Source organism: Apostichopus japonicus, chromosome 9 (genome assembly GCF_037975245.1).
Source record: "Apostichopus japonicus isolate 1M-3 chromosome 9, ASM3797524v1, whole genome shotgun sequence".
NCBI classification, from domain to species: Eukaryota; Metazoa; Echinodermata; class Holothuroidea; order Aspidochirotida; family Stichopodidae; genus Apostichopus; species Apostichopus japonicus.
The window spans coordinates 36277479-36296339 of NC_092569.1; the positions used below are offsets into that span (position 1 = coordinate 36277479).

At 39.3% G+C, this 18861-nt stretch overlaps 2 protein-coding genes and 1 long non-coding RNA gene across 5 annotated transcripts in view; 2 read left to right on the forward strand and 1 right to left on the reverse strand.

The window, feature by feature from the left end:
• Positions 1-18861, forward strand: part of LOC139974557 (uncharacterized) — a 71725-nt gene that overhangs the window by 44202 nt on the left and 8662 nt on the right. The window contains exon 1 of one of the 2 annotated variants that reach the window (XM_071981780.1): positions 14971-15042. The exons of the other annotated variant lie outside the window; for it this stretch is intronic. The gene's annotated coding sequence lies outside the window, so the exon portion shown is untranslated. Of the gene's footprint in view, positions 1-14970; positions 15043-18861 lie in introns of those variants that run through there. 2 annotated transcript variants of the gene reach the window in all.
• On the forward strand, positions 1408-7813 carry LOC139974558 (uncharacterized). 2 transcript variants are annotated; one of them, XM_071981785.1, is made up of 4 exons: positions 1409-1858; positions 2710-2820; positions 3964-4177; positions 5375-7813. In XM_071981785.1, the coding sequence occupies exons 3-4, from the start codon at positions 3977-3979 to the stop codon at positions 7016-7018; spliced, it is 1845 nt and encodes a 614-aa protein (XP_071837886.1). In that variant the 5' UTR covers positions 1409-1858; positions 2710-2820; positions 3964-3976; the 3' UTR covers positions 7019-7813. The 2 variants fall into 2 exon arrangements, with proteins under 2 accessions (XP_071837887.1, XP_071837886.1); XM_071981786.1 differs by lacking the exon at positions 2710-2820 and having other exon boundaries at positions 1408-1858.
• On the reverse strand, positions 11351-13085 carry LOC139973565 (uncharacterized). The gene is made up of 2 exons (XR_011795246.1): positions 12441-13085; positions 11351-11891 (listed from the first exon to the last, which is right to left on the reverse strand). It is a non-coding gene; the product is annotated as an uncharacterized lncRNA (long non-coding RNA).

The following is an 18861-nucleotide window of genomic DNA, read 5'->3' on the forward strand; positions in this document are numbered from 1 at the left end:
TACTGACACCTCTGGAACTCTACCCCAACACATGCTTCTGAAAGACTAAATTATTGGATATATCACACCAAATAATGCAAACCACTAACAATAATTGCAAAATAAACTACCAGATGCATATCTTTGCTTTAAGCCACTATGACAGATGGACCGCACACAACCAAGGTCAAAGCACAGGATCACCAAACCCAAACGGATGCTTGGTACTCCGCAGATAATCCATCTCAGATTAAACTGATCCTTTATAGTTAATGAAGTAGTAATTATTTAAATCATTTACAGTAAATCTACACTTGCACAAGCCAATACCTAACTAGAACTAATGAAACTCTGTTGAAATGAAGGGGCAGAGGACTCAGCTTGACTCTTTCCTTTGAGCTTCTATACTGTCTGAACGATTTCTATTATTATTTTCCAGGGGTGTAGCTACTTCAATTTCTAGGAGCCCAACATATTCATAGGGCGGAGGCTTGAGGTTGGAATGACACAAGCGCTCCCCAAGGGCCTACGGCCCCTGTTGGGGTCCAGAGGCAACGCCAAGGTGGGGGACCATTGGTGGTTCCCCGAAAGCTCTGGGGTATTTACAAAATTGTTGGTATTAGAATAAAGCATTTAATTAAATGGTATTTGATGCGCACTAAACAGACCACAAAAATCACCATTTGTCTTCAGCCATCTTCTGATGGCGCTGCATACTAAGGATTGTGGTCTTTCAGTGCAACGCTTACAGCGTTAACACTCTTCATTTCTTTCAGCTAGCTTGAAAGTCTCCCCCTAATTTGACAGTCTCCCTCTATTATGGTCTTTACTACTGATCAGAAACTTCACAACATGTCAAGGACTAAAAAATCAAAGAAAATCTGATAAGATACATACGGTGAAGAAATTCAACGCATTAGTTTTTTTTTTTTTGAAATATATTGTTTGCTAAGGAAGGAAAGGAAGTATGGTGCTATTAAAAGATTCTTAATTTTTATCCTATAGCCAACTTGTGACAAATAGTAAACAGTAAACTCCTATGGATACTGAATGTTGCAGTCTGTGTATATTATTATCACGGTGCATCTTCGTAAATATGTTCCTGCAGCAGGCTAATGTTTGCATTGTGGTAGATAGGGCCTACGTTCATTTACTTATCTTTATTGCAACATCAGGACGGAAAACACCGGCTTTAAAATTAACTATAAGTGTACAATGACTGTATCTATATATACTCATATTGAAAGAAGAAGCACCACAAATACAACTCATAGTTACAGGTCTGAATTCTTGACTGACAGCTTGGAATACTGGAAGGTAATCCATTCATTCTTACATAATTACCATATTCATTAGCGTACACAGGATTTCAAAAGTGGAGGAGGGGGAGGGGAGTCAAAATATCCCCCGACTGATTAACTTCAATGGGGTGGAATTTTGTGGAAGGGCCAGGGGTCAATGAACCTATTTTTAAATAAAGGAGGGAGCTGCACTTGGGACATTGTGGTTGACCCCTGTAAAGTGGGTATAGGGGTCCGCCCTCAGAATTTTTTCTTATATAAGTTTTAAACGTCAAAGAATGGATTTCTATACATGTAACTCTAAGTACGGTACAATTTTTTTAATTAATAATTAATAAAAAAATCCTGCAACAGGCTAATGTTTGCATTGTAATAGACAGGGCCTACGTGCATTTACTTATCTTTATTGCAACATCAGCACGGAAAACACCGGCTTTAAAATTAACTATAGATGTACAATGACAATAGCTATATAGACTTGAAGGAATCTTGAAGGAATAAACACCACAAATACATCACATAATTACAGGTCTGAATTCTTGACTGACAGCTTGGAATCCATTTCAGAATACTGGAAGGTAATGTATTCATTCTTACATAATTACAGGTCTGAATGTAACTTCAGTCGGTCCCAAAAAAAGCTAATTGGTCTACTAGCTGTACACCCCTTAAGATACGATAAACTGAATTTGACGTACTAAAGAGACTATAAAATTTACTAATGATACCGACGATTCGACGAAGATTTGAATTCAAAGAAACCTTCTGCTGAGCAGAGAAAGTCGACGGAGATTGCCATATCCGGGCATCTAAAGGTGCCAAATATAAAATATGGAATCTTCTTTCGGGCCCATTTCCATTGATGCACTGTTCCTTGCTGCACCACCACCGCAGACCTACACACCCGATAAACCCGGTTCAAGTTTGCCCGCTAACCTTTGAGTTATTTTATTGAAAACCGGGTAATTCTTAGGAAAATTAACAGGCTATTGAAAACCGAAGTTTGCAAAGGCTCATGGTAGTAATTGGGCATGATTGATTCATGTAGAGGAATACTTGTTACAAATCGTTACCAGTTTTCATTTTTTCGTGTTTTTTCATGACTTTTCATAATTATATCTTATTTATTGTCTATTGATCATGTTATCAGTTCAATGCGTTGCCAAAGATTATCTTTTTCATCCAAGCCACCATAAATGAACAATTCCTCAAAAGGAGAGGGGACCCTACCTCCCCTTAGACTCCTCCCCAGCACGGTTTGACAAACTTGGAAGGATACGCCCGGATGCTCACTATTCTAGGTACGCCACTGCGTATACTTAGACCCTGAACTGTCAATTCTGTCTCATGTTGCAATACAAGACGGAAATACCCGTACACATAATTAACTTCGTGATTATATATAAGCACTGGATTACAGACATTACAGGCATTACATACCAAAGAGACGGGACAAATTACTTCACACCTAGCCACTGCATCGAACAATTGCGAGTTGACTGCTCTTTGGTTGAATATTTAAAGTCTGAAGTAGTTTCACGTAAGTAGAATTATTTGTTTCTATTCAAGCTCCTTAAGAATCGATGTTTATTTGTTGGTTTTCGCACAAAGAAACCTCCACTTCACGACAATGGTAAATCGATCAGCAGTCGAAGGTAGGTTTTGAAATTGAACCATTTGGCATAAAAGACGTGAGTTCCATAGTCCATATGTTAATTTTCCAACGGATCGTGATGTTGTACCAATAATATGCTTTTTTTGTACGAACAACAATATTTCGGCTTCATGTTTTTAGCCTACGTAGGTTGTAACTCACTGATGAAAGACATGTTTCTTTTTTAGTCTTCAGTTATGACATCAATTCCTAGGCTGTAAGTCATGCTATAACATAGTCTAAGTGAAAGCACAGCACAAACTGATACGATTATTTGTATTAAGCTGCAGTTTAGATCATGTTCAGATCTGTAAGCCTATAGTGATGTGATTGACACAGAACAAACGATTATTGTAAAGTGTAACACTTTAAATAAAACTGCCACTGTCAATATTTATTAAGAAGACCACTTCCCCCACCCCAATCACGCCCCCGCGTAGCGTTAACTGTTAGTGAGTTAAAGTACTTCACGACATACGTAGCATGTCTGCATTAAATATAAATTGGGAAATCAATTGTGTAATGTAACGGATGAAGAACAACCTTCACCTGCATAATTATTATTACAAATACACAGCAGAGTTTTAGCAAGCTCACTTAGATATTCGATATTAGTGTACCCATCACTCAGTTCCAGACTGGTCAAATCCAGAATTTCATAAAGGATATATAACTATATGGTCGCTGAACTCGAGTCCATGTGTAAGGGAAGGAGGGTTGTGAGAATCCTCACACCTGAACAACATAAAAATAAACGTCAAATGACTGAGTTAAACATAGACCTGGCAACTGAAGCAAAAATTCATTAGATTCAAGAAAACTTCTTTTTTTTAAACCTCGGCTCTAATTTTTTTTTTTAAAGTAATTTACTCCCATGCCCCAGCCTCAACCCAGGATCAGCGTATGCGATCTATCCTTTTGAGCCTTTGGCAAGATATGGGTCTGTTTCACAAACCTAAGTATATATAGACGTTTGTATGCAACACAATTTTCTGAAAGATTCTTCTTAAATTTTGTTTATCATAATAGCTTTTCCCAAACGATGGACGTGAAGGAAGGATTTTGCTGGAGGTGTAACTTAAAGTTACGAAAAGGAATGGTTATCTGCGATTCGTGTAAAATCGCTCAATACTGCAGTCAAAAGTGCAAAAAAGCTGACCAGCTACGTCACAAAAGTGTAGAATGTCCTACATGGTCAACCAAAACGTGCGGACATTGTCAGAAAATTGGAGCTAAATATGAAGTAAGTTATACACAGGTTGTATTTATACACGAAGCAAGGTCACAGGAGGAGCAAGGGGTTATGCGGGCATAGGCGTAGGAGGCTGGGGGGGGGGCTGGGTTCTGCAGCCCCCAATAATTTGCAGTGTGTTTTTCATTTCTTCTGGGGTGAAAATTCGGCAATATGCAGAGAATTTTTCGGGCATCTACTGAAAGAATAATAAATTGCAATGTGTTTTTCAATTTTTTGGTGAATATTTGGGCAATATGCTGAGAATTTTTCGAGCACCTACTGAAAGAAGAATAATTTGCAATGTGTTTTTCAAAAATTTTGGTGAAATTCGGTCAATATGCTGATAATTTTTCCGGGCACCTACCAGTGGCGGAGCGTCCATACAGTCAGAGGGGCAGATTCCCCCCTGACGGACTCAAATGGACTGCTGGCGCCCTTTTCAGCTTTTTACCACTTTTTACTTATTCGCGATTAATGACTTTTCTATTGCGCTCTCAAATACCTATTGACATTTGTCACATTTTATTGGTGCAATTTTCTGACAAATGGCGATAACACCTCTTTATTCTTTGTTTATCTGCAAATTAGCAAGGCCTGGAAAGGGTCATTCCGGCGATCTAGGGAGTATCTTTACTAAAAAAAATCTGTACGCTCCGCTCCTACAGACCATTCTCTCCCCCTGACCAATACTCCTAGCTCCGCCACTGGCACGTACTGAAAGATGAATAATTTGCAATGTGTTTTTCAATGGTTAAACTTATATTATTTTTATTATTATTATTTTTGTAACGACTTCCCCAATAATTATAACCAATATGGAAGGGTAATAACACGGAAAATGATTGTATGTTATTTTTCATGTGATGTAATAACCGAAAAATGCCTACATGATATGCACATTAACATGTGGAAAGAGCGCGGAGCGCGCGAAAAAATGTTGGTTACATTTTTCGGGCAAGTTATTACAGCCCACCCCCCCTCCCCCCCCCCCGATCAAATGAGGCTCCTGAAAGTTTACTCACATATAAATACGTAGAATTGTGTATGGTTATTCATTTTAACAAGAACATGTCGTCACATGAATATGCAAGTAATCGTTTAAAAATCATTTTAGAGCTTCACTTCAGTAACAAATTCAGCAGATTTATGTAGCGAAACTTTATGGATGGAGTTAGCAACAGTTTCTTTTTCTAATTTCTTCTCTAGTGTGCTGATTGCTTGACAACGAATTACTGTAATGTTGATTGTCAGAAGCGACACTGGAAACGGTATAAACCTGTTTGTCAAAGTTGGAAAGGAAGAGTAAAGCAAACAGCATTGCGACCGCTGATATATATTCAAGATTTTCCTTATTACTTCAGTAATTCTTTCGCTAATGATCTCCTAAATCTAGAAAATAATGAAGGAGAGGGCAGTTCATCATCTGCTGACCTTAGCAACAATGACAAAATCACTTCCGACTTAAGCATTTTACTTCCTGCTTGCGGTGACCTACGTCATATGATCCAGACGGTGTATTCACTCCCTGTAAACTTCACTGGTATCCTGAAGTTTGTTTTGAATGATATTGATCCGTTCGTCATGGCCAGAAATGCCCTTCTTCTCTACATGTTTAGTTCATCAAAAGACGACACCGCTCCGATTGTTTCGTCCATTTGGCTGTCTCTCCTTCTCTCTGAGGAAGAGTATTCCTTCCTCCAAGACTCCCTCAAAAATCTAACCGAGATGGACTCCATGCAACTGAAGAAGAGAACGAACGGTGTGCTTGAAGTAAGTGAGAGGTCCTACAACACTTTGCGTGGAGTATGGCTTGGCTGGAAGAACCTCGAGGCAGGGACATGGACACATTTTGGTGACTTTATTAGAAATCAGAGGAACGTAATGTTTGCCCTCGACCCTTTAGCAGTTAAAGGCACCAATGCATACATCGAACAAGTTCCGAAGCGGCACGCACCGTCGATTCGCAAATGGATTGAAGATGGTGTAATAACTTCCGGAGATAAACGACTAGGAAAGACCTTGCGGTATTGCAACCCGACATTCACTGGTCGTCAACTGGGCGAGAGTTTCCGACCAGGGGAGTCCATTCCTCATGATTTTGTATTTCAATACTGCGTCAGATGTGATTGTATTCCGTTTCAGATGTGGGATTATCTTGATATGATTCAACACATCGACTGTGACTCGGTCACCGAAATGTGTCATGCCTTCACCACTGATTGCGTCATCAAAGCTACGAAAATGATGAATGAGAAACGACTGATCATAAAGACCTTCATTGAAGATTTTCTTAACATTGAATCATTTCTGACCGACAGTCCGAAATTTGATCGTATTTTCACATCCAATCTGATAGATTATCACCAAGTGGGAAAGGTGCTGGGGACACTTGAGCCCCTCCTTAACAAGGAGAACCCCCACGCTGTCATCTTGACGGAAACCTTTAACTGGCATGCGGGGGTGGAGGGTGCGGATCTACCAACTGATGGGAAAGTCCAATCAAGTTTGTTCCTTCGTGCAGCAAGGGATGTAGATCCAACGATGAAACGGTTCTCTTCTATGAAGGACATGAATTATAACTTCACTCGTGAATATTATAATAATATGGATTACTTCATATCTTACCTCAGAGGCAGAAAGCTCAATGATTCAGGCAAGTTTCGCTACGAAGGAACTAAACCAAAATTACCCACATGGTCTGATGTGAAAAAGTGGGGAGGGTTACACCTCCGCGACTTTCGCGCCGCTCGGCATAAGGTTGTTCCATTTTCCCGAAGGGTGAACGCTCGCGCGGTAAACATGCAGCGTGGCAGTGTTCGTACCCTTGAATGGTATCGGAAGGAGGTTTAATCACATACTATGACTAAGGCAAAGCTGATGAGGATATTCAGGTGGTTCAAGTTGATTGCTTGACAAAATTGTTGAAAATCTTCTAATTCAAACCCACACATCCCTGCATAGCAAAGTGTATGGCGAAGACTATAACTTTCTCGAATTGTGTGATATTTTGTGAATACATCTGGCAACAGCGCAGATAATGGGCAATTAAGCTGAAAACTTTGATTTCTTTATACTATGTAAATCGTTTAGCCAAGGAGGGAATAATATTTCGTCGAAAACATTTCTTTTTAAATATTGAGAACAAATGGCAGCGTTGAGAAAACATTCGAAATGATTCATATTTCAATGATATCACAACGAACAGCTTATTTAAGGAAAATGACGCTTTTCAGAGAAGAATTATCTCAAATCGGATCACGAACATCTACTGTGATCCACTTACTGAAGTAATGGAAAGTTTATCCAGTCATAATGTGTTACAATCAATCTACTTTTTTCTCGAGTTAGGGGAATGATATTGATATAAGGTTCTCGGTGTGCAACTAGCAAAGTGTAGATTCTTCCTTTGTAGGATAAGCGTTACATCGTCTGCCACCAAAGCAATGCTGTATCTTAGCAACCACAACAAATTAAAAACATAAAAAAGAAAAGAAAAAGAAAAGAAAAAGAAAAAGGGAAAGATAATCCAGTGAATGATTTAGATATCGTGTCATAACTGCTACTCATTGCTTTCAAGTTCATTGCTTAATAAATCTTTCCTCACTCATTAGCATCATGTACACTTATGCGAGATATGAACGTCAACTGACATTACATATCGTGCAAATAAACAAGATGTCGAAGAAAACTTGAAGAATGCAATGAGGATGCATTTTGTTTACTCGAGGCATTTTCGAAAACCTGTGATAATTTAGACGTCGCTGAATACATAGTTCCTCGTCACGTTCGTAATTATTTATGGTATAAACTATTTAAATAGGTAATGCCTTACCACGTCTCTCTCAATCACTCTCAATGTAACGTGCTGATGAAGAAATTAAGCCATTAAAAAGACTGTTCAGATAAACCATGCTGCCAGGAGGACGTATTATTACATTCAATGCTAAGTCAACACTTACTACAAATTCCGTTCTATGACATTGAGATATATTGTAAATGATTGTAATACGTAGTTTTATATCATATATGAAATAACTTAATGGGTTGAGCTATGAAGTAATTTTCGATTACGGACACGTCTGCAAGAACAATTTTAAATTACTATATGAGACCAAAAGGACACATACGTTTTATAATTATTCGCTCTTATCTTCGTATAACCAAGACTTTATCCCATTTTGTTATTAAAACCACTTTTATTATTCAAAAGGGCTCCGTTGTTGCACTATTAATATCAAATTAATAAACTTGTAATTAATTGTTGTTGTAAAATGAGCAAAAGAAAAGTGATTTCAATTACCCTTTCGTTGAAGATTATTAAAATACTGGAAAAAGTTGGAGAATGTTCAGGTAATCTTATGATTTGTGTAAAAGTAAAGATTTTACCACAATTTAATATGTAATGGCAATAATATTGAAGAGTAACATTTAGTAAGAAAGAAACTGTTACCTGTCCAGGTTAGATTTTTCTATAACTTTTTGAGAAATGACACTTTAAACATGGGTCACATGAATTAAAGTGGCTGGCTAACTAGACTAATACACAGACCATCAGGCCAGTTCCTCGGATGCAACACAAATCTCATTAGATAAACATACGGCTTTTAGACCGTCAAATGATGTTAACAATGTATTACAAATTTGTCAAGGACAAATTGTGTTCATATTATCCAAAGGTGTGCTTTATAAGTAGTTAATATAAAATATCTTTGGTTAGGATATTAATAATGGTAAACTAATGGAATACCATTTAGGCATGTAATAAGGAGCTGACATTTTCACCAATTAAACATTTTACCTGAATATCCTGAAAACCAGAATATACACAGAAACGTTCCTAGCTATCAATTTCTCTGTTCTCTTGGCCAATCACAGATTGTGCCATAAGCTATTCTTAAATAAATATATCTATCATTTATCTCTCAATATTATGTAAAGCAGAACACCAACAGAGTCATTATCAATGTTATTTTCTGTACACGTACATTGGGCACAAATAGATGTAATCAAAAGCTTCTTGGCATTGTTGCAGTTCAATCTATGTTCACAAAAGATCATTTTAAGACATCCACATAAAGTATAACTCCATTTAAACTCTTGAGCAGAGCAGTTTTACTGTTCGGACAAAGTACACAGAAAGAATGATAGGGTTAACTATGGGTTTACTATAGTCTCTAACTACAATGTAACAAGTACTATTCCCACATCACAACAGATACACCTGTATACCAACACTGGGGGTGGGGGATGGGCAGGTTTATAACTGGGGTGGGGGATGGGCAGGGTTATAACTGGGGTGGGGGATGGGCAGGGTTAAAACTGGGGTGGGGCATGGGCAGGGATATAACTGGGGTGGGGGTGGGCAGGGTTATAACTGGGGTGGAGATTGGCAGGGTTATGACTGGAGTGGGGATTGGCAGGGTTATGACTGGGGTGGGGGATGGGCAGCATTATAACTGGGGGGTGGGGGATGGGCAGGGTTATAACTGGGGTGCGGTATGAGAGGACCAGGGTCCGACTGGAAGGTTACGGTTCTGTGTGTTACAATCTTTGCCATTTTACGAGAGATAGAAACACAGATTTAGGAATGCACAATATCAACAAATAAATACATCTTAGAACATTTCAAGAGGGGAGAGGGGAGAGGGGAGAGGGGAGAGGGGAGAGGGGAGAGGGGAGAGGGGAGAGGGGAGAGGGGAGAGGGGAGAGGGGAGAGGGGAGAGGGGAGAGGGGAGAGGGGAGAGGGGAGAGGGGAGAGGGGAGAGGGGAGAGGGGAGAGGGGAGAGGGGAGAGGGGAGAGGGGAGAGGGGAGAGGGGAGAGGGGAGAGGGGAGAGGGGAGAGGGGAGAGGGGAGAGGGGAGAGGGGAGAGGGGAGAGGGGAGAGGGGAGAGGGGAGAGGGGAGAGGGGAGAGGGGAGAGGGGAGAGGGGAGAGGGGAGAGGGGAGAGGGGAGAGGGGAGAGTGAATAATCACAATATTGGCCTTGAATAATTTCTTGTTCCCCAGGTCGAAAGACATCGGCGGTATTTCCAGTGAGTTTACAATACCGTTCACCTGGGAAGGAAAAGCCTTCTCCGCAAATAGCAGTTGCTTGGATATTTTTTCCTTCCGCAACATTGAAGTAAGCTGGATTAAGAACAAACGTTTGTTGTTGAGTTTCTTTTAGTAAACATGCCAAAAAATAACGCAGACGACCAGTCGACGAAGTTCGAAGTACAAATCCATTGTTCCTATATTTTAGTCAAACATTTACTTTCTAAAATACAAGCAGCGCTTCCACTATGAAGCGATACTAGGAACTGGTAGAAAAAAAGTCCTGCCTATGTAATATACTGGAGATGGAGTTAGGCACATGCATGCATAAACACAGGCGTAATGTCTTACCAGCAATCAAGGCGAAAAGTTTACTAATAGAGGGCGCTTACCCAAAATTAAATTAACATTTGGAGCTATGTATGATAAGGAAACTGTCATTGGCAACGCAAGAGTGATGGTCATAGAATTGTAGCTTAAATGGGCTCATGGGCGTCAATAGCAGTGGAAGACATAAATTACTGGACATGGATAAAACTGAAGGAGTGTGCGCTTAGCGCAAAGCCTTTGTCGGCCGGGGCCCTGGGACCGCCTAAGGGCCCCTGATGGGGCGCGGGGCGAAGCCTATTAAGAGGTCCAGTGGGGGGGGGGGGGGACTCACATCTATGAAACTTTATGTTTGCTTCTGTTTGCTCCCTGCATTGAAATGTCAGTCCTAAATATATTCTAACAAAGTCACATCTGATAAGTGAGTAGATTTAAGTTAAGAAACACTTATCTCTTGAACATCCAGGTGTGACTTAAGGCCTTTATAGTGATTAATAAAATTGAAACTTAAACCCAAAACGGGAACATTCTTAAACTTTGCAACACTAGAATAACTTGTTATACAGATGTATAAAACATGCACACATTCAGGCGCATTCCCAGCCATGTCGATCCGGATGGGGTGTGGGGGGGGGGGGGATTAAAATGGTCGTCCTGATATCATGGTCTAACTTTAATTGTGAAATACCGTACTGAATAATATTGAATCAACACAGTCGATTGTCACCTACAAGAGCGGGGTACAATTTAGCGCGTTCGAATGGAGGCTATCCGACCGATATAAAGACACAGTACAATTAAGTAATTCACAAAGACATCCAAGTAATCTTAATAATACAAATTTAATTCATCAAAGTCTCTTCTTTCTTAAATAAATAAATGAATATAATTCTAAGTCAATAATACCATGGATTCTAATATTCTCCTGCTGCAAGCATGGAATTGAGATACTTCACAAAGTTGAAACCATTTACAGGAGTTTAACATGTTTTAGGTGCTCAGACAAAATTTGGTTGTTTTCCAAAACGTATGATTTACTCAATACCAAAGTAGTTTGTTTGCCCCAGAAAAACTACGTAATTACTCATACCTCAATAGTGTTGATTTTACAATACGATATTACCAGTAGTTGAGAACAAGTTTACTTGTGAACACAATATTTAAAGTTCAAAATTCGACGATGTTCCAGTGTCCAATGCTTCTCAGTAAGAGACAGTTCTCGTAACTATAGATGTTACAATCATAAAGTTCTACCGCTCTTCAGTAGTATAAGATGTTACACCAGTCAGTGTGGATTGATTATCCCAGTAAGATGAAAGTCACTCGTAATTCTCGTTGAATCCCAAACGGATATAAAAGTGGCACTGTATTAAATAAGCAAGAACCCAAAACTTTTATAATATTTTGAATTCCAATTCACAATGCAATATATATATATATATGCTTTCATTTCAACCAATTTTGAGATGATTTTCATATTTCCAAAATAATAACTTCAAGCCGCTAGTAAATGGAATCATTTACTAAAAATTATACATCTTTTTGGTCATTCCAAAAGTTGACCTAAATAATTTTATAATTACATTAAACTCATTTCTAACGTAAAAATAACTTTACTTTTATACGCTTGTAGAATAATGTTATTGCCACATGTCGTACAACTTCAAAACTAGGCGCGGCACATTAAAATAATATCTTTCATTACGGTAAATTCACTAATTTAACACAATTTATCTCTTTTCATGCATGCTATACTTTCATTACCTAAATGCCATAAATAATGCATACATGGAAATGAATTTCATAGAACAATTACAAACCCTTTTACATTGTTTCTCCCTTACAGCAAATCTCAATATTTAACCAAATAATGTTTACTGTAAATACATGCTTTATGTCAAAGTTTTACTTACAATGATATCACATTTGACGTCCCTTGGTAAGCCCCGTAGTACAGCTGTAGCGATACAGGTCAGCATCCAATACTGCCAACAAACAGCTGCCCTCCTCAGACTCTATCAAGATTCTGGTACCCAGGCGACTTTTCCCAACACAATTCTTGCCAATGATGAAATCCAAATTCACAACATTTTGGCCTCCCGGCTTATATAGGTTTTCATAAGTGAAATAAATCCCATGCCATGTGTTGCAACGGAAAATTAAATCGGGCGCCTTACCAAGAGATATACATATAGAAATCATATGACTCTCACAGCATGGTGTTTTAGCTAAGAGTGATGTGTTTGTTCAGCACTAACCTATACATGTAATAGCTAGTCCATTGTAAAGAAAATATGTCGCATCTATTAGCGCAGACAATAGGATCACCTGGACATTGTGAGCAATTCTATAGCATTCTCAGTCTACCCAAGCCTTCCCTATTCATACCTGCCCCTATAATGCTGACACATTCCTACTACCTAGTCAGCATCATTATACTAGATCTGACTGGTTCCCTGGATTAAAAGTTTTAATACACAACAGCTTGTTCATTCATGCAAAAGATGACCAAGCTTATCATTACCAATAGTAAAATACACTGTCCTATCTACTCTAATGTGACATCGATATATTGCACAAACACGATCATCTGTGATTCAGTGTTCTTCTTTCCTTTGAGCTTCTACTGTCTGAACGGTTTCTATTATTATTTCCCAGGGGTTTAGCCACTTTTAGTTATGGGGGCCCAACATATTCATGAGTGGGGGGGGGGGGTTCAGGTTGGAATGAACCAAGCGCTCCTCAAGGGCCTACGGCCCCTGTTGGGGTCCAGAGGCAACGCCAAGGTGTGGAACCATTGGTGGTTCCCGGAAAGCTTTGGGATATAACAACACTGTGGGCATTAGAATGAAGCATTTAACTATCTTCAAATGGCATTGGATGCGCACTAAACACACCACAAAAATCACCATTTGTCTTCAGCCGTCTTCTGATGGCGCTGCACAATAAAGATTGTGGTCTTTCAGTGCAACGCTTACAGCGTTAACATTCTTCATTTCTCTCTGCTAGCTTGAAAGTCTCCCTCTAATTTGACAGTCTTCCTCTATTATGTTCTTTACTACTGATCAGAAACTTCACTAAATGTGCAAAAATAAAACTTGATAAGATACACTGCAAAAACTGCGGTGTTAAAATATCGGTGTTAAAATTACGGTGTTAAATTGAGTGTTAAATTAACACCAGACAGAATATTTTGGAATAATGGGGTTTTAAAAAAAATTGGTGTTGTAAATTTTGGTGTTGAAATTCTAGGTGTTCAAATCTCGGTGTTTAAATTCGGTGTTAAATTAACACCAAGCAGTATCGATTTCATCAGGCCTACGTAATCGGGTTGTACCAATATATGGAAATTGATCGATTGTTTCTTGTATCTCATTGTAGGCTAAATTGTACCAAAACACAACAATAACTCCCGAAGCTGACCTGGCATAGGATATTTTCAACACGAGTTGCCTAATTATTGAAGACTGTAAGTTTGACTGTTGATATGCAAATTAGATACGATCCATTCAATTATGGTGGCTATAGTAATATATTTCGAAAAATAACATAATAAACGAGGTTATTGCAGGATTAATAATGTTATAAAAGTGTCTTATTAACTCAGTAACCGAATAAGCCAATGAAATAACGAGATATATTTAGTTTTCTTGAATTCTTCAACAAATTTGGTATTCACTGTATACTTTTTTGAAAACTACAAAGATGAATAGTGTCAGATAAATACAACTGTTATTCTTTGATGACGTAATGCTTTTTGCACGGACTCCATCATATTCATAAAGGAACTCTCTGCTAATATGATGGTATACCGGGTATGCAATATGTATGTTGTGCCATTATATTGCACAGATTGCACCTTTTTCAACACCCAATGGATTTACAAGAAACAACACCACTGAGATTTGAACTCGGTGGTGTTGTTTTAAATTTTAACACCCAATAAGGTGTTGGAAAAGTACTCCAAGACCGGTGTTAATTTAACACCCACGGTGTGGTCATATATGTACACCGCCGGAGAATCAAATTCAACACCGTCGGTGTTAAATTCAACACCGGAGTTTTTGCAGTGTAGATACGTTGTTAACCACATTAGATTCTTTTTTCTTTTTTTGAAATATATTTTTTGCTTATGAAGGAAAGGACGTATGGTGCTATTAAAAAGATTCTTAGCTTTTCTCATATAGCCAACTTGTGACAGATAGTAAACAGTAAACTCCTATGGATACTGAATGTTGCAGTCAGTGTATATTATTATCACGCTGCATCTTCGTAAATATGTCCCTGCAGCAGGCTGATGTTTGTATTGTAATAGATAGGGCCTACGTTCATTTACTTATCTTTATTGCAACATCAGGACGGAAAACACCGGCTTTAAAATTAACTATAGGTGTACAATGACAATAGCTATAAATACTCATATTGAAGGAATAAGCGCCACAAATACAACACATGCAGTATTACAGGTCTGAAGTCTTGACTGGCAGTTTGGAATCCATTACAGAATACTGGAAGGTAATCCATTGATTTCTTGTACATAAGAACCATATTCATTAGCCTGCACAGGATTTGAAATGTGGAGGGGGAGTCGAAATATCCCCGACTGATTAACTTCAATGGGGGTGGAATTTTGTGGAAGGGCCAGAGGTGAATGGAGCTTCTTTTTTTAAATAAAGGAGAGATCTGCACTTGGGACATTGTGGCCGTCCGCCCTTAGAATTGTTTTTATATAAGTGTTAAACGTCAAATGAATGGATGTATATACATGTAACTCTAAGTGCGGGACAATCTTTTTAATTAATAATAATAAACTCCAACATTCCTCCGACTGAGTTAGGTAGTAACTTGAATCTTTACCTGCTAGGCGCTGATGTAAATAAAGTATTTTACCAAATAAAGGGTGCTGCCGTTCTGTCATTGACGCCAACTTTCATGTATAACTAGGGTATTAGGGGTCAACTTTCAGAAACGGATTAGAAATTCAAGCCGTGAATTCTAAGATATATTTAGACCATAAATAAGGTTTCAAAGTAGCTCAAAACGGAGGGTTGCAATAATAAATAATAATAAATGTCCCCGACTGATTAAAGTAGGGACCTGCACTATTACGGGATGGCCTGCAGAGGCGAACGATACTGGAAGGGGTGTTGCCTTGGCGTCATTGTAGCTATCTACTGTGTTGGCGGTTGGGTGGTGCCCCCTCGCTCAGAGAGAAGAAAATTAGGCCTAAAGTGATGCATTCTGACACATATTATAAGTTATAAGTTATAGGTCTATTGATGTAGCTCTAATACATAATTTGTGTCAGATCACAAAAAAAAGGAAAGACGTTACAACCGTAGTAGCGGTTCTTTTCTTCCTTACAGAATGTCAATATACCCAGACTGACCCCCGCAGTGTTCTCCACTAGCTGTTTTGTACGGGCGCCGCGCCCGGACAAAATCTGAAAAGGTGCGTCAGCGCCCGGACGAAAAGTTACCGCCCGGACAAATTATTCGGCTGCCCGTACGAGACCATTGCATTTACTATTTGGGAAAATTTTCCAAAGTGTGCCAAACATATTGCCGTTAACGGCGGAATATCGGTATCGGCAAAATTATCCAAACAGACCATCCGATATCAGCCCCGTCCAGCTCACCTGTATAAAGCCTATATATTATAATATATATCATCACAAGTGTATACATTTTCCATATTTTAAGTGTTCTTATACAGTTCTGTTAAAGTCTTCTTTTACTTGTTATTAGTAACATTTAAAAAAGTAATAACATAAAAATAATTAATTGAATGGATATACTTTGCAATCTACATTTTCAAGGTACATATTTTACAAATTAATGACAAATTGCGTGATTGGCCAGCAAACTTATGACGTCAAAAACTCATTTGCGTCAGGTGTTATATTGATATTTTCGTACGGTCACTGGCGGATCCAGGGCCTTTGTTTGGGAGGGGCCAAAGTGGCATTAGCGTGATATGGGGGTGGGGTCTAAGGGGAGGGGGTGCCCCATCCCCCTTTGGAAAATTTTCAATTGCTGAATGCCCTCAGATGCAATTTGGTGCGACAAAAGTGTACAATGGTGATGTTAATTTACTTCTAAGAAAAATGTTTCCCAGGTGTAATTTTCTAAAATATTTATAAAACAAAGTTGGGATCATCTTTCTCAAGAAATTTTATTTCTCATAGGTTATAAATTTCTTACAACCAGCCTGTAACTGCAAAATGGTGTTAAACTGTAAATCCTCATGCTCATACATTTACATAGCTCCCAACTCTTGAGAAGGCAAATGCTGGTCCATGCCACGAATCGCCGTCCTGGGGGAGGGGTATAAGGGGAGAGGGTGTCCCCCTCCCCTTTTGATTTTTTTTTTTGAATTCTGGTGATGCCTACATGTAAAATGGTGGCACTTAGAAAGGCTTTTGTCACCCAAAATTTTCTGAGAAATATGCATTTTTTTGTGTGTAACATCAATAAATTGAATAGTAGGTGATAATTCATTCTTTCCCGTGGCATGAAAATGTTCGCTGCTCGCCCCAATGAAAAGAAATATAGGCTAATTTGAGGTTCAAATGATGCTGTAAAGGAGGTTTTATACTCTATTATGCTAAATGCTAAAGAAATGATGGTTGCTAAGTCAAAATTTGATGCATTTTTTTATGTATACTTGACAATTACAATGCGGTTTTTTCGGACGCTTGTACGGGTCAGCGGGTTTGGGTGTTAGAATGCGGGTATGATTCCCGCGAATTGCGGGTCAGTTGGGAGCTCTGCATTTAATTTTAAACCAGAAAACGAAAAGGTTTAGACTAGTCTACCACTGCTATTCCTCTCGATTTTTTTAATTTCCAATCATATGATATAGCGGATGTTCGGAAACACTTTTTGGCTCACCTTTGGGGGGGGGCATGGCCCCCCTTGGCCCCCCCCCTTGGATCCGCCAGTGCGTACGGTACGGCATTTTGCAGGGCTCGACATTAACGACTGCCCGATTGCCCGGGGCAAGTAAAGAAACGACCGAGCAAGCTCACTCTTATCAAGTGGTAACTCCGTTTGAGAAAAAAGGAATGATACATTACGAAACCTTGGATCAACATCGACAGCTATCAAAAAATATTCACACTGCATATAGTAGCGCCCCTACATTGCACATTAACGTTATTCTTATAAATGCACGTGGTAGTGATGTGTTGTAACGATTTGTGAACCACATATCGCGTGCTAAATTATGTATAACAACAAACAATGGCTGTTAACGCTTAGCGAGACCAAATATCATCGTTCGCGAAATTGTGTATAGCAACCGTATATTTTGCAATAATACAATTTTAGCGCAATACTTTCGGATGTGATAGAGAATCGCGGTAAGTAACGAATCAGAATGGTTGATTGTTGTGTTCAGTTATTGTAATGACATTCTTTATGTATTTATGATATGTATTCTTGAAGTACGCCCTCTCCAAGATGGCAGTGCTACACACTTACGAGTAAGAAATAAACAGGCAATCAATCTTCATGAATCAAGAACATCGTGTCTTTATTTATAACAACTAAACACTATATTTGGCGACGAGGAGAAAATTTTACAATTTGGACGTGTTTTTACAATCATGGCTACCTCGGGACTACTCCCTCCGCCCGTTTTTCTATCAAGCCCTGGAGAGCCGCCTACACTGTGGCCGCAATGGAAGCGCATGTTCAGTAATTACATGCTAGCGGCAGGTACGGATACGTCATCCGCCGGACGAAAGCAGGCGATACTGCTTCATTCGCTTGGACTAGAAGGACAGCGAATTTTCTACACATTGCCAGACCTTCCCGTTGTAGAAGGCGAGGATGTTTACGATCGGACTATCCGAGTTTTGGACAAACGATTTGAACCAACAGTAAACGTCGTGGCAGCCCGCTACCGTTTCAGAAAGCGAGCACAACTAACAGGTGAGCCGGTAGACACGTACATGTCTGCATTACGCGAGTTGTCTTCGACTTGTAATTTCGGAACCTTCCTGGACGAGATGTTGCGGGATCAACTCGTCGAAAAAACGAACTCGACACGTATACGAGAACGACTACTCTTGGAAACGGATTTGAAGTTACCCACTAGAAACCGCCCGACAGGTGGAACAAGCAGTAAGAGACTCCCGTTCCATATCTGGGAAAATGCCTGAAGAAGCGACGTGCGCAAATGTCAAGTTTACGAGGGGCAAGAACTCTGACCGTTCCAACCATAGATCAGGAGATGCTAGAAACTCGCAGTCGCAGTTCACAAAGTCTCGGGGAAATTCTAGTTTTACAAACCAGAACACTCCAGATAACAGAGGGCGCCAGTGTTGTT

Excerpts from the sequence above, each read along its gene's own strand:
- LOC139974558 (XM_071981786.1), top strand. The coding sequence starts at position 3,977 with ATGGACGTGAAGGAAGGATTTTGCTGGAGGTGTAACTTAAAGTTACGA. Across the intron at positions 4,178-5,374 it reads AAATTGGAGCTAAATATGAA|TGTGCTGATTGCTTGACAAC; the intron begins GTAAGTTATACA and ends TTTCTTCTCTAG.